The sequence below is a fragment of the Lepidochelys kempii genome, chromosome 6 (assembly GCF_965140265.1).
Source record: "Lepidochelys kempii isolate rLepKem1 chromosome 6, rLepKem1.hap2, whole genome shotgun sequence".
In the NCBI taxonomy this organism is placed as follows: domain Eukaryota; kingdom Metazoa; phylum Chordata; order Testudines; family Cheloniidae; genus Lepidochelys; species Lepidochelys kempii.
Window position 1 is genome coordinate 4,580,281 of NC_133261.1, and position 13,594 is coordinate 4,593,874.

Here is a 13,594-nt window from a genome sequence, read left to right on the forward strand (position 1 = left end):
GCAATTTATACATCAGTTACAGCTCCTGTCCTACTCGGGATACTTTAAAATCCTTGGCCAGCCCCAATACCACCATGGTGCTTGAGGTGTAAAGACCTAGAGAGATGAGCTAAATACCCCACTGGGATGCACTCAGGGTGCAGGTCCCTAGGAGTGCAGTGGGAGGGAATTTTCTTGATTCCATTCATTTACCCTCCAGTTCTTTGATGAGGGCTCGGTTCGTTTCCTTCAGCAACTTGTGGAGTCGGTCCTTGCATTCTCTGTTCCAGCTCGGCACCAGCTCATACAGCTTTCGCATCTTCTCTGAGTCAGTGTCCTCAGTTCTGATGCTCCCGCATTGCCCAGGCTTTGTTGTGACCTGCAACAAGACTTTGTCCATATTGGAGACTCGCTGGATCAGCTGCTCTCGGTGCCGGTCAACAAAATGTTCTCCTGAGAGAAAGAGTTAAAAACATGAAGTCACTGAGTTAAAGGTTCTCTGTGAGCCTCAGAGCTAGAAGACCTAGAAAAATGAGACACTCTGCTCCCCCTACAGGAGAGCATAGGAAAAACCAGCTCAGGTCAGCTTCCTTTACATGAATTATAAGCATGCTCACCCATAGTTCCACACCATGGATTGTGCTGCATTCTTTGGAATTTGTCTGTGTTTTGTTTTTATGCATGGTGATACCTTGTTAAAGGAAAAAAAGTTTACTAACCTGTTCTGTAACTGTTGGTCTTTGAGAGGTGTTGCACATCTCCATTACACTCTTGATGGGTGCCTCCGCCATCCACAGTCATCAGAAATTTTTCCTGCAGTGGTATCCGTTAGGGCAACTTAATCATCCTCTGACATCACTCACCCACTGCATGCCAGTATAAAAGGCTGAGCCATACCTGCCCTCATCATTTCCTTCTTGCCACAAAACTCCAATGCAGAGGGGTAGAAGGGCAGGTTGTGGAATGGACATGTGCAACACATCTCAAAGAATAATTATGGAACAAGTTTGTAACCATTTTTTTCTTCTTCAAGTGATGGCATATATGCATTTTGATCTTGGTGACTCACAAGCCATAAAAGCAGGGAGAGGGATGGCAATCTATCTGACTAAGACTGGAGGATAACTTGCCCAAATTTAGCATCTTCCCTAGACAGTTCAGTGATGGTATAATGGGATGCAAACATGTGGAATGAAGACCAAGTTGCTGATCTACAAATATCCTGGATAGAAACATGTATAAGCAATCTTGTTTAATGTATGCTTACTTTGCTTGGCAGGGTTACCTCAGCCAGGGGGTAGAATAAGCAAATACAGTAGGCTATTCATGACAAAGTTCTCTGAGACAAGACTGGGAGACCTTTCATTCTCTTTGTGACTGCAACAAATAGCTGGGTTGACAAATGGAACTGTTTAGACCTGTCAATGTAAAATGCCAAGGCCCTTCTCATATCTCTCCTCTTACCTATTTGAGACTGGTGTAACATAGGTAAGTAAATATGGAAGTCAGATACCACTTTAGAGGGAAACCTCAGATGAGGTGTAGATATACTTTGCCCTTAACAAAAACTGTATAAGTGGGTTCAGAACCAGCATATGAAGCTCGACCGCCTGCCTGGCTGAAGTGATGGCTGGACAGTTGCCACCCACGTAGGGAGGAGCAGAGGAGGCTATGCTAATCCAAGCCTGAAAGGTGAACCAATCAGAGGAGGCCAGAAACTGAATATAATGAGGCTTTGACAGACTGGTATCCTTGGGTGCGTGAGAGCGGAAGAGACCAGGAAAGAAGCAACAGGAGAAGCTCAACAGCAGTGGAGAAGGCAACTGGGCAGAAGCAGCAGTGACAGAGAGTAAGATCGTAGCAAAGGCAGACAGAGCAGAAGGAACTGAGGTGAGGCAGAGGGATTGGTGAAGGAGTGTAAGTCTAATTTCCTTTCTATTTTATAAGACTGCTTGGGTGTGTCTGCTAATAAAGCTGGATGACTGCAATTGAGTGCGATCCACCCCACCCATTCTGTAATTGTCTGGCCAACATTCACAGAGTGTCAGTATTAAGAAGTAGATGTTTTTCGTTACATATAATATTGTAACGTTTTCTTATACATATGTATAGAGTTCTGTGTATTTTATCATTGCGGATTCAATGTTCTACTGTAACCGCATACTGAAAGCTGTATACATGCCTATGAGAAGTCTCTGTGTGTATCTTAAGTAGTTTATTGTAACCATATATAGTCTGCAAAAAGAAAAGGAGGACTTGTGGCACCTTAGAGACTAACCAATTTATTTGAGCATGAGCTTTCGTGAGCTACAGCTCACTACATCGGATGCATGCCGTGGAAACTGTAGCAGACTTTATATATACACAGAGAATATGAAAAAATACCTCCTCCCACCCCACTGTCCAGCTGGTAATAGCTTATCTAAAGTGATCACCAGGTGGGCCATTTCCAGCACAAATCCAGGTTTTCTCACCCTCCACCCCTCCCCCCACAGATTCACTCTCCTGCTGGTGATAGCCCATCCAAAGTGACAACTCTTTACACAATGTGCATGATAATAAAGTTGGGCCATTTCCTGCACAAATCCAGGTTCTCTCACCCCCTCACCCCCCTCCCAAAAACCACACACACAAACTCACTATCCTGCTGGTAATAGCTCATCCAAAGTGACCATTCTCCCTACAATGTGCATAATTAAGGTGGGCCATTTCCAGCACAAATCCAGGTTTTCTCACATCCCCCCCACCCCCATACACACACAAACTCACTCTCCTGCTGGTAAAACCCCTTCAAAACTGACCACTCTCCAAGTTTAAATCCAAGTTAAACCAGAACATCTGGGGGGGGGGGGGTAGGAAAAAACAAGAGGAAAGAGGCTACCTTGCATAATGACTTAGCCACTCCCAGTCTCTATTTAAGCCTAAATTAATAGTTTCCAATTTGCAAATGAATTCCAATTCAGCAGTTTCTCGCTGGAGTCTGGATTTGAAGTTTTTTTGTTTTAAGATAGTGACCTTCATGTCTGTGATTGCGTGACCAGAGAGATTGAAGTGTGCTCCGACTGGTTTATGAATGTTATAATTCTTGACATCTGATTTGTGTCCATTTATTCTTTTACGTAGAGACTGTCCAGTTTGACCAATGTACATGGCAGAGGGGCATTGCTGGCACATGATGGCATATATCACATTGGTGGATGTGCAGGTATACGAGCCTCTGATAGTGTGGCTGATGTTATTAGGCCCTGTGATGGTGTCCCCCGAATAGATATGTGGGCACAATTGGCAACGGGCTTTGTTGCAAGGATAAGTTCCTGGGTTAGTGGTTCTGTTGTGTGGTATGTGGTTGTTGGTGAGTATTTGCTTTAGATTGCGGGGCTGTCTGTAGGCAAGGACTGGCCTGTCTCCCAAGATTTGTGAGAGTGTTGGGTCATCCTTTAGGATAGGTTGTAGATCCTTAATAATGCATTGGAGGGGTTTTAGTTGGGGGCTGAAGGTGACGGCTAGTGGTGTTCTGTTATTTTCTTTGTTAGGCCTGTCCTGTAGTAGGTAACTTCTGGGAACTCTTCTGGCTCTATCAATCTGTTTCTTTACTTCTGCAGGTGGGTATTGTAGTTGTAAGAAAGCTTGACAGAGATCTTGTAGGTGTTCAGCCACCAGGTTAGCCGTGACATTATACCTTCGAGACACCACTGACTTCCTAAGGAAACTTCAATCCATAGGTGATCTTCCTGATAACACCATCCTGGCCACTATGGATGTAGAAGCCCTCTACACCAACATTCCACACAAAGATGGACTACAAGCCATCAGGAACACTATCCCCGATAATGTCACGGCTAACCTGGTGGCTGAACTTTGTGACTTTGTCCTTACCCATAACTATTTCACATTTGGGGACAATGTATACCTTCAGATCAGCGGCACTGCTATGGGTACCCGCATGGCCCCACAGTATGCCAACATTTTTATGGCTGATTTAGAACAACGCTTCCTCAGCTCTCGTCCCCTAAAGCCCCTACTCTACTTGCGCTATATTGATGACATCTTCATCATCTGGACCCATGGAAAAGAAGCCCTTGAGGAATTCCACCATGATTTCAACAATTTCCATCCCACCATCAACCTCAGCCTGGTCCAGTCCACACAAGAGATGTACTTCCTGGACACTACAGTGCTAATAAACAATGGTCACATAAACACCACCCTATACCGGAAACCTACTGACCGCTATTCCTACCTGCATGCCTCTGTCAGAAAGCTCTGTCAAGCTTTCTTACAACTACAATACCTACCTGCAGAAGTAAAGAAACAGATTGATAGAGCCAGAAGAGTTCCCAGAAGTTACCTACTACAGGACAGGCCTAACAAAGAAAATAACAGAACACCACTAGCCGTCACCTTCAGCCCCCAACTAAAACCCCTCCAACGCATTATTAAGGATCTGCAACCTATCCTAAAGGATGACCCAACACTCTCACAAATCTTGGGAGACAGGCCAGTCCTTGCCTACAGACAGCCCCGCAACCTGAAGCAAATACTCACCAACAACCACATACCACACAACAGAACCACTAACCCAGGAACTTATCCTTGCAACAAAGCCTGTTGCCAATTGTGCCCACATATCTATTCGGGGGACACCATCACAGGGCCTAATAACATCAGCCACACTATCAGAGGCTCGTATACCTGCACATCCACCAATGTGATATATGCCATCATGTGCCAGCAATGCCCCTCTGCCATGTACATTGGTCAAACTGGACAGTCTCTACGTAAAAGAATAAATGGACACAAATCAGATGTCAAGAATTATAACATTCATAAACCAGTCGGAGAACACTTCAATCTCTCTGGTCACGCAATCACAGACGTGAAGGTCGCTATCTTAAAACAAAAAAACTTCAAATCCAGACTCCAGCGAGAAACTGCTGAATTGGAATTCATTTGCAAATTGGATACTATTAATTTAGGCTTAAATAGAGACTGGGAGTGGCTAAGTCATTATGCAAGGTAGCCTATTTCCTCTTGTTTTTTCCTACCCCCCCCCCCCCCAGATGTTCTGGTTTAACTTGGATTTAAACTTGGAGAGTGGTCAGTTTTGAAGGGGTTTTACCAGCAGGAGAGTGAGTTTGTGTGTGTATGGGGGTGGGGGGGATGTGAGAAAACCTGGATTTGTGCTGGAAATGGCCCACCTTAATTATGCACATTGTAGGGAGAATGGTCACTTTGGATAAGCTATTACCAGCAGGATAGTGAGTTTGTGTGTGTGGTTTTTGGGAGGGGGGTGAGAGAACCTGGATTTGTGCAGGAAATGGCCCAACTTTATTATCATGCACATTGTGTAAAGAGTTGTCACTTTGGATGGGCTATCACCAGCAGGAGAGTGAATCTGTGTGGGGGGGGTGAGAAAACCTGGATTTGTGCTGGAAATGGCCCACCTGGTGATCACTTTAGATAAGCTATTACCAGCTGGACAGTGGGGTGGGAGGAGGTATTTTTTCATATTCTCTGTGTATATATAAAGTCTGCTACAGTTTCCACGGCATGCATCCGATGTAGTGAGCTGTAGCTCACGAAAGCTCATGCTCAAATAAATTGGTTAGTCTCTAAGGTGCCACAAGTACTCCTTTTCTTTTTGCGAATACAGACTAACACGGCTGTTACTCTGAAACCTGTCATATATAGTCTGTGCATCCTATTTATTCCAGTATGCTATGCTGCTTATGGTGTTTTGTTTTTTTGTCCCCAGGAGCACAGGGACAGATTATTTTATTTACTCAATATATTTACCCTCTAGCTCTTCAACCAGGGCTCTGTTTCTTTTCTTCAGTGTCTGGTACAGCCTGTCCTTGAACCTTCTGTCCCTGGTCTGCACCAGTTCATACAGCCTCCGCATGGTCTCCGGGTTGGTTCTGAGGCTCCGGTACATCTCAGGCTCCAGTACATCCCTGCGGAGCAGATCCAGGACTTTGTCCACCGAGGAGACTCGTTCGATCAGCTGCTTTTGGTGCCGTTCAACAAAATGTTCCCCTAGGAAAAGGGCACAAAAACCTATGAATAACTCAATTTAATGGCAAAGCTATTGGGGGCTGTCCCTGCCCCGGGGGAGCTCCAGGACAGATCATGCCTCAGGAGTCACAGCCCCTCCCCCAGCTTCCTGGCACACAGGGGGACATGCCAGCTGCATGATCCCTTTGGATGGGGCTATCCGATTCTCTGTTGAACCCAGCCAGCTCCATGGGGCAGTGGGGACAAGGCCAGAGCCTGACCTCCTCCAAACACCACATTGGTGTTTCTTGTGCCTCAGGGTTGCATGGAGGAAACAGCCCCTCTGTGCCCCTGAAATTGTCCCTGAAATTGCCCATGCTGCCTTCCTTGTGTTTCCCTGGCAGGACTGGGTGGATGTAGTGGGGAGGATTTAGGGTGACAGGGCAGCAGGGAGGAGGCCTGGTCTCTTGTTGGTAGGTTATAGAAGCTGTGTTGCTCTGTGGGTGAATATGCTCAGCCCCTCCATGTAGTTAACCAAGGGTTAATCCTGCTAGGTGATTTGACTCACCGGTAGCTCCTGCACTGGTTTTTAGTGCAGATAACTCCTGGTCCCAGCCATCAGCGCCTGCAGGAAAGAGAGCAAGTGGGGTACAGAGAGTGAGGATTGGGTTAGTGGAACAGAGATCTCAGAGCCAGAGTGGGCATGCGAAACTGGGCATGATTCTCCCCCAGCCATAGGAACCACCCCCATCCTGGTGGCCTCCTTCCCCAGCCCATGAAAGCCCCGATCCAGCTCCCACAGTCACCCACCCATGGGGGAACTCTCCCCCTCTCTCTGGGGCCCCAGAACAGTTAATGAAGAGTTAATCAGATTGGGTCATTAACAGCTCACTCAAAGCTCCTGCCCTGCACTAAGGAACTACTTTAGAATCCTTGTCCATCCCTGATACCATAATGATGGGCAAGGGATAAAGATGCAGAGAGATGCACCAGTGCCACCCTCTGGGAGAGCTGGGGGAGGTTGTTATCTTCATTACAGCTCCTTACCTTCCAGCTCCTCGATGAGGGCTCCGTCTGTTGCTTTCAGTGCCTGGTAGAGGTGGTCCTCGCGCCATGAGTCCCAGCTGGGCACCAGCTTGTACAGCTTCCGCATTCTCCCTGGGTCAGTTCTGATGCTCCGGTACTGCTCATCATCCAGTACGTCTCCGTGGAGCAGAGCCAGGACCTCGTCCACCCGAGAGACTTGCTGTATCAGCTGCTTTCGGTGCTGCTTGACAAAATGTTCCCCTGAAGAGAAAGACATTCCAAAATTAAACAGTCTGGAATTGCTGAATTGAACCACCATGTTATTTCAGACAGTTACCAGAGCCCTGAGCAGGGATTGAGGCAAAGCTGCCCTGCCCCCAGGACAGATGGTGGCTCAGGGTTCATGGTCCCTCCATTGGAGCACATGGTGTGAATAGTTTCTCTGCTCTACTAAGCGCAGGGGCTTACTGTTCCCAGTGCAGGGCACATGACTGAAAGTTTCTCTTTTCCCCCCAAACACACACACACTGCAGGGACAGGACACAATCTGGTCCTTGGTAACAAAGCTTCTTTATTTTTCCAGTTCCTCTTACCCAGGGGAATCTCAAAGTGCTTCACAGGAAGTACAGATGGGGATCACTTCCCTGCACTGACATGCAGCCACTTCTGGGACAGGACCTGACAACTCTAACAACCGCACAACAACACAGCACAATTTAAAACAGCAGTGAACAGTTTTAGCTATTGGGGAGGAAGGTTATGGGCAGGACCTTTCACAGAATCCTAAGTGAATCAGCCAATGACTTTTTAATCTCTCTCTCCCCTAAGGACAAGACTGTGAAGTTCATTCTTAAATGTCACTGGCTTCAGTGAAGAGTGGGGGGAGATGGGGCAGAGTTAAGGCTGTCTGGGCTAACCACATTGCTAGGTTCAGCACTAATTGTTCCAGCAGCTCCCAGCACAGTGTAAAGGGATGAGCCAGGGGGAATACTGGAGGCGGGGCAGGCTGGGGTGATTTCTGGGAAGGGCTACAGAGAGAGGTGAGGAGGCCAGCTTGGGGGCCAGCTGGAAATTGCAGAAGTGGTGCCATTCTGTAAATACATTTGTGGTTACTAATGCAGTTAAACTAGGGATTAACCCCCTTGGGTGATTTGTAATTTAGCTGCAGCTCCTGCCCTGGCCCTACGGGGTTGCTTTAAAATCCTTGCTCAGTCCTGAAACCAGTGAGGGCCGAGGTGTACAAAGGAACAGTTACTTACTGTAACCATAGTTCTTTGAGATGTGATGCAGAGGTGTATTGCACTTAAGTGTGAGCACACCTAGCATGCCAGATCTGGAGAACTTTGCCTAGCAGTGTCAGTAGGGGGGTGGTGCTTGCACATCATGCCTCTCGCCCCTCCTCTGCCTACCTGAGGCGGTGCAGACCCAACCCACATCATTTCCTACGCACCGAACACTCAGAAATGAGACCCTGATGCAGAGGGGATGGATGGTGGGTTGTGAAATACACGTATGCATCATGGTTTGAAGAGCAGTTACAGTAAGTAACCATTTCTTCCTCTTTGAGTAGATGCAGCTCTGTATTTTGCTTAGGTGACTCACAAGCAATACCCTCCTCAGGAGGTGGGGCTTGGAGTCTACCAGGACCCCCCTTTCTGAAGCTTGCATCCATCCTGGAAGATGTGGTAATGGCATAAGAGTTGGTAAATATATGTATGGATGACCATGTAGGAACTCTGCAAATGTCCGATATGAAAACATCACAGAGGAAAGCTTTTGACGTGCTCTCGTTGAATGAGCTTGCACCCACTGAGGGGGAATAGCCAAACTATTTCATATACAGTCTTGATGCAGGGTGTTATTCATCTAGAAATCGTCTGTGAATGTACTGCTTGATCCTTCATATGATCTGCATATGACATAAACAGGCCAGGCAAGACACAAAGAAGTCCTGTCTCGATAGAAGGCTAGACATTACCTGGTGTCTAATGTATGGAGATGCTGCTCCTCTGGAGATGAATATGGCTTAGGAAAGAATACAGGTAAGTACACAGCCTGATTCAAATGAAACTTAGAAACCACTTTAGGCAAAAAAATGGGATGAAGTCCTCTTGCCCGTGGAGCACTGCATGTAAGGAGGCCCTGCCATCAGAGCCTGCAACTCACACACACTCTCCTTGCGGGTGTTATCATTATCAGGAATGCAGTTTTCTGACGCAAGAGAGGAAAGGGACAAGTTGCTAGGGGCTCAAATGGAGGTCCCATCAGCACTGTAAAGCCCATGTTAAGGTCCCACAGAGGAACCGGCTTTCAGACTGGAGAATGTAGACAAAGAAGCCCCTTTTAAGAATCTTGCTACCATGGGATTGGAGAAGACTGATCTTTCCTGAATAGGGGGATCAAACGCCAATATCACTGCATTTTCAACAAATTCAGCACGTGTCCCGATGACTGAAGGAACAGCAGGTATTCCATGATGTCCTGGATGGAAGCCAGCATCAGTTGAATTCTGCAGGCTAATGACCACATAGAAAATTGTTTTCATTTTGCTGAATAGGCCATCCTGATAGAGGGCTTTCTACTGTTGAGTGGAATCTGCTGAACAGCTGCCAAACATCACTCTTCTTCCTCATTCAACCATGCAGCAGCCATGCCATGAGATGCGAGGTACAAGATGCTACCATGATTCTGAACGAGTAGGTCAGGATTGACAGGAAGCAGTATGGGAGGCTGAACTGACAGCGCAAGAAGGTCAGAGAACCAGCACTGCTTCAGATATGCTGGGCACAACAAGGATGAGCTTAGCCTGATCCACCATCAATTTGAGGATGACCCGTGGGATGATCAGAATTGAGGGAAAGGTGTAGAAGAGCATCACTCAACCACTGAGATGGAAGGCATAGGACAGGGATCCCAGACTGAGGCTACCTTGAGAGTAGAACAAGTGACATTTCCTGTTATAGCAAACAGGTTGATCACTGGAATGTCCCAGGTTACAAAGATAATCCAGAGGCCACTTGTGACTCAGCAAAAAATTCCTGCTGAGATGGTCCATAAGATGATTCTGAACCCCAGGGAAGTTGTCACCTATTGGAGTGACACTCTCCTTGATGAAAAACTGCCACAATCGGATTGCCTCTTGGCAGAGCACCCTGGAGTGTGTTCCTCCTTGTTTGTTCACTTAATACATTGCCACAGTGGTATTGCTGGTAAATACGTGAAACACTGAGCCCCTGACAGGGACCTAAAAAATACGACATGCATTGTAAATGGTCCAAAGCTCCAGCATGTTGATATGCAGAGAGGACTTCAGCTCTGACCACAGACCTTGGATTTTCAGCAACCCCAGATGTGCTCCCTCTCAGGAAGGCATCAGTGACAACAGTCCTGATTGGTAAGGGCCAGATGAAAGGAATGCCCTGACAAACAAACATTCTCTATAAGTACCAGCTCCAGTGTAAGGAATCCAGAGCCAGTGAAGGAAGATGGACCAATGTGTCCAAGAAGTGAAGAGTCAGATGGTAAACTGCCCTGAGCCACATTTAGAGGGGGTGAAGACAGTGATGAGCTGCCAAAATCTTAACAACCAGTTCCCTATAAAAAGTTCTGATTTAAAGGACGTGCCACTGTATGTATTTTTTGTACCTTTCTCCATAAGAAGTGGCAATGCATTGAGTCATTGGGAGTCATACTTAACAATAAAAAAAAAAACATTTGTACATGTTTATTGCAATAGAAACAAAGTATTGCTTTATTAAACGCATATCAACATAACGAATGAGGCAAATGCGACCCCTGTTAATAAAATAATAAACTAGACCAGGGGTGGGCAAACTTTTTGGCCCGAGGGCCATATCGGGGTTGCAAAATTGTATCGGGGGCTGGGTAAGGAAGACTGTGGCTCCCAAAACAGCCTGTCCCCGCCCCCTATCCAACCCCACCCACTTCCTGCCCCCGACTGCCCCCCTCAGAACCTGCAACCCATCAACCCCCCCCGCTCCTTGTCCCCTGACCACCCCCTCCAGAGACCCCCCCACCCTAACTGCCCCCCAGGACCCCACCCCCTACCCAACTTGCCCCGCTCCCTGTCCCCTGACTGCCCCGACCCCATCCACCACCACCACCCCGACAGACCCCCAGAACTCCCACACCTACCCAGCCCTCCCAGTTCCCTGTCCCCTGACTGTCCCCACAGAACCTCCGCCCCCTCCAACCACTCCCTTCCGCTTACCCAACCCCTCCTCCCAGCCCCGGCCCAGCCCCCTTACCGTGCTGCTCAGGGCAGCGTGTATGGATGCCGCGCGCCTGCTGGAGCTCGCAGCCCCACCCCCTTACCAGGCTGCTGAAAGCGGCAGGAGCTGCCGAGCTGCCCAGGAGCGCTCCAGAGCGCTGGCAGCAGTGGAGCGGCACGCTGAGGCTCTGCGAGAGGGGGGGAGGCGGGGGAGGGGCCGGGGGAGCCTCCCCGGCCGGGAGCTCAGGGAGCCGTAACAATTTTTAACAATCGGTTCCAAAACTGCTTCAAAATTTAACAACCAGTTCACGTGAACCGGTGCGAACCGGCTCCAGCTCACCACTGGGTGAAGATGCAGCCTTGCGAACTGGATCACCTTCGTGCAAGCAGACATATGGCCCAAGAGCCTCAGACACATCTGAACTGTCATGAAAAGCTGAGATTGCAGATTGAAACAGAGGTGGCAAAACTCCTGAAAACGGTTGCTTGGCAGAAACGCTCTCAAACTCATATAGAGTCTAATAGAGCTCCAATGAACTCTATTTTCTGAGTGAGAACCGAAGCTGGCTTCTTGGTGTTTAGGACGAGACCCAGATGGTCAAATAGGTGCAGTGTGACGTTGACATGAGAAAAGACTTCCTCACTGGATCTGCTCCTCTGTAACCAGTCATCCAAATCCAGGAAGATGTGGATCCCTTTCTTTCTAAGACATGCCATAACAATGGCCATCCACTTGGTAAAAACCCAAGGAACACAAGCGAGGCCAAAGGGAAGCATCGTGTACTGGAAATGGTGCTCCGCTAAGATGACTCAAAGAATTTTCTGTGGTTTCGCAAAATTGCCACATGAAAGTAGGTGCCCTGAAGGTCCAAGACAGCAAAACCAGCCATTCTCAGACAATGTTGGGAGGACAGTTGATAGAGTGACCATTAGGAACCTCATGTACCTGATATATTTACCTAAGAACATAAGAACGGCCATACTGGGTCAGACCAAAGGTCCATTGGCACAATATCCTGTCTTCCAACAATGGCCAGTGACAAATGCCCCAGAGGGAATGAACAGAACAGGTAATCATCAGGTGATCCATCCCCTCTCACTCATTCCCAGGTTCTGGCAAACAGAGGCTAGGGACACTATCCCTACCCACCCTGGCTAATAGCCATTGATGGACCTTTCCTCCATGAATTTATCTAGTTCTTTTTTGAACCCTGTTATGGTCTTGGCCTTCACAGCATCCTCTGGCAAGGAGTTCCACGGATTGACTGTGCATTGTGTAAAGAAATACATCCTTTTATTTGTTTTAAACCTGCTGCCTATTAATTTCATTTGGTGATCTCTAGTTATGAGAAGTAGTAAACAACACTTCCTTATCTACTTTCTCCACATCCGTCATGATTTTATAGACTTCAATCATATCTCCCCTTAGCTGTCTCTTTTCCAAGCTGAAAAGTCCCTGTCTTATTAATCTTTCCTCATAAGGAAGCTGTTCCATACCCCTAATAATTTTTGTTGCCCTTTTCTGAACCTTTTCCAATCACAATGTATCTTTTTTGAGATGGGGCGACCACATCTGCACATGGTATTCAAGATGTGGGTGTACCATCAATTTATATAGAGGCAAATTGATATTTTCTGTCCTATAATCTATCTATTTGTTAAGGCCACGAAGGTTGAGAACAGGTCTTACCCCTCCCTTGGATTTGGGCACCAGAAAATACAGAGACTAGAAACTCAGAACTCAGTGACCCCATGGAACCTCCTCCACAGCTCCCAACACAAGCAGAAAGTGAAAATGCTTGAAAAGCGGTATCTCACGAGTCTGTTTCATGAACGATCTGCAGATTGAAAGCTGCTCCTTGACATGGGCTTCACGTAGACACAACAAGCACCAGGTGTGGGGATCGTTATTGGGGATCACCCCCACACACGACGGACAATGTTTAAATCCTGGTGAAAGCATCAGCAGGGAACACTTAAAGTACAACTAACACTAAGTCCAAATAGCACTACGCTAGGATACTAATGAACTACAGTCAGCTAGAAAAAAGTCACTGAATAGAGGATTGTGAGGCTTGAAATCACAAAGAGTGCCGACTCCCGCTATGGGTGGTAAGAAGGAACTGAGGTGGGTCAGGGCAGTGTCACCTCATATAACTAGAGAGGGACTATGGCCATGAGGTGTGAGTGCCACCCCTCTATGAGTACTGCTAGACAAAACTCTCCTGCTCCGGCATGCTTGGTGTGCACACACTTAAGTGGAATACCTGGCTGCATCTACTCAAAGAAAAACCCAGAAAGATGAGCTAGTGCTCCTCTGGGCTGGGCTCAGGGGGCAGTTCCCATGGGGATGGAGAGGGAGGT

General features: G+C 47.4%; 1 protein-coding gene across 7 annotated transcripts in view; it reads right to left on the reverse strand.

Moving 5' to 3' along the window:
* LOC140912354 (uncharacterized) overlaps positions 1 to 13,594 on the reverse strand; it is a 121,957-nt gene that overhangs the window by 78,352 nt on the left and 30,011 nt on the right. For all 7 annotated transcript variants that reach the window (XR_012159274.1, XR_012159273.1, XM_073346609.1 and 4 more), the window contains 4 exons: positions 7,021 to 7,260; positions 6,542 to 6,598; positions 5,776 to 6,015; positions 193 to 432 (listed from right to left, as the gene is read on the reverse strand). Coding sequence is in view for 5 of the 7 variants with exons in the window: in XM_073346609.1 (XP_073202710.1) it covers positions 193 to 432; positions 5,776 to 6,015; positions 6,542 to 6,598; positions 7,021 to 7,260 (777 nt within the window). In the remaining 2 variants the exon portion in view is untranslated. The remainder of the gene's footprint in view (positions 1 to 192; positions 433 to 5,775; positions 6,016 to 6,541; positions 6,599 to 7,020; positions 7,261 to 13,594) is intronic.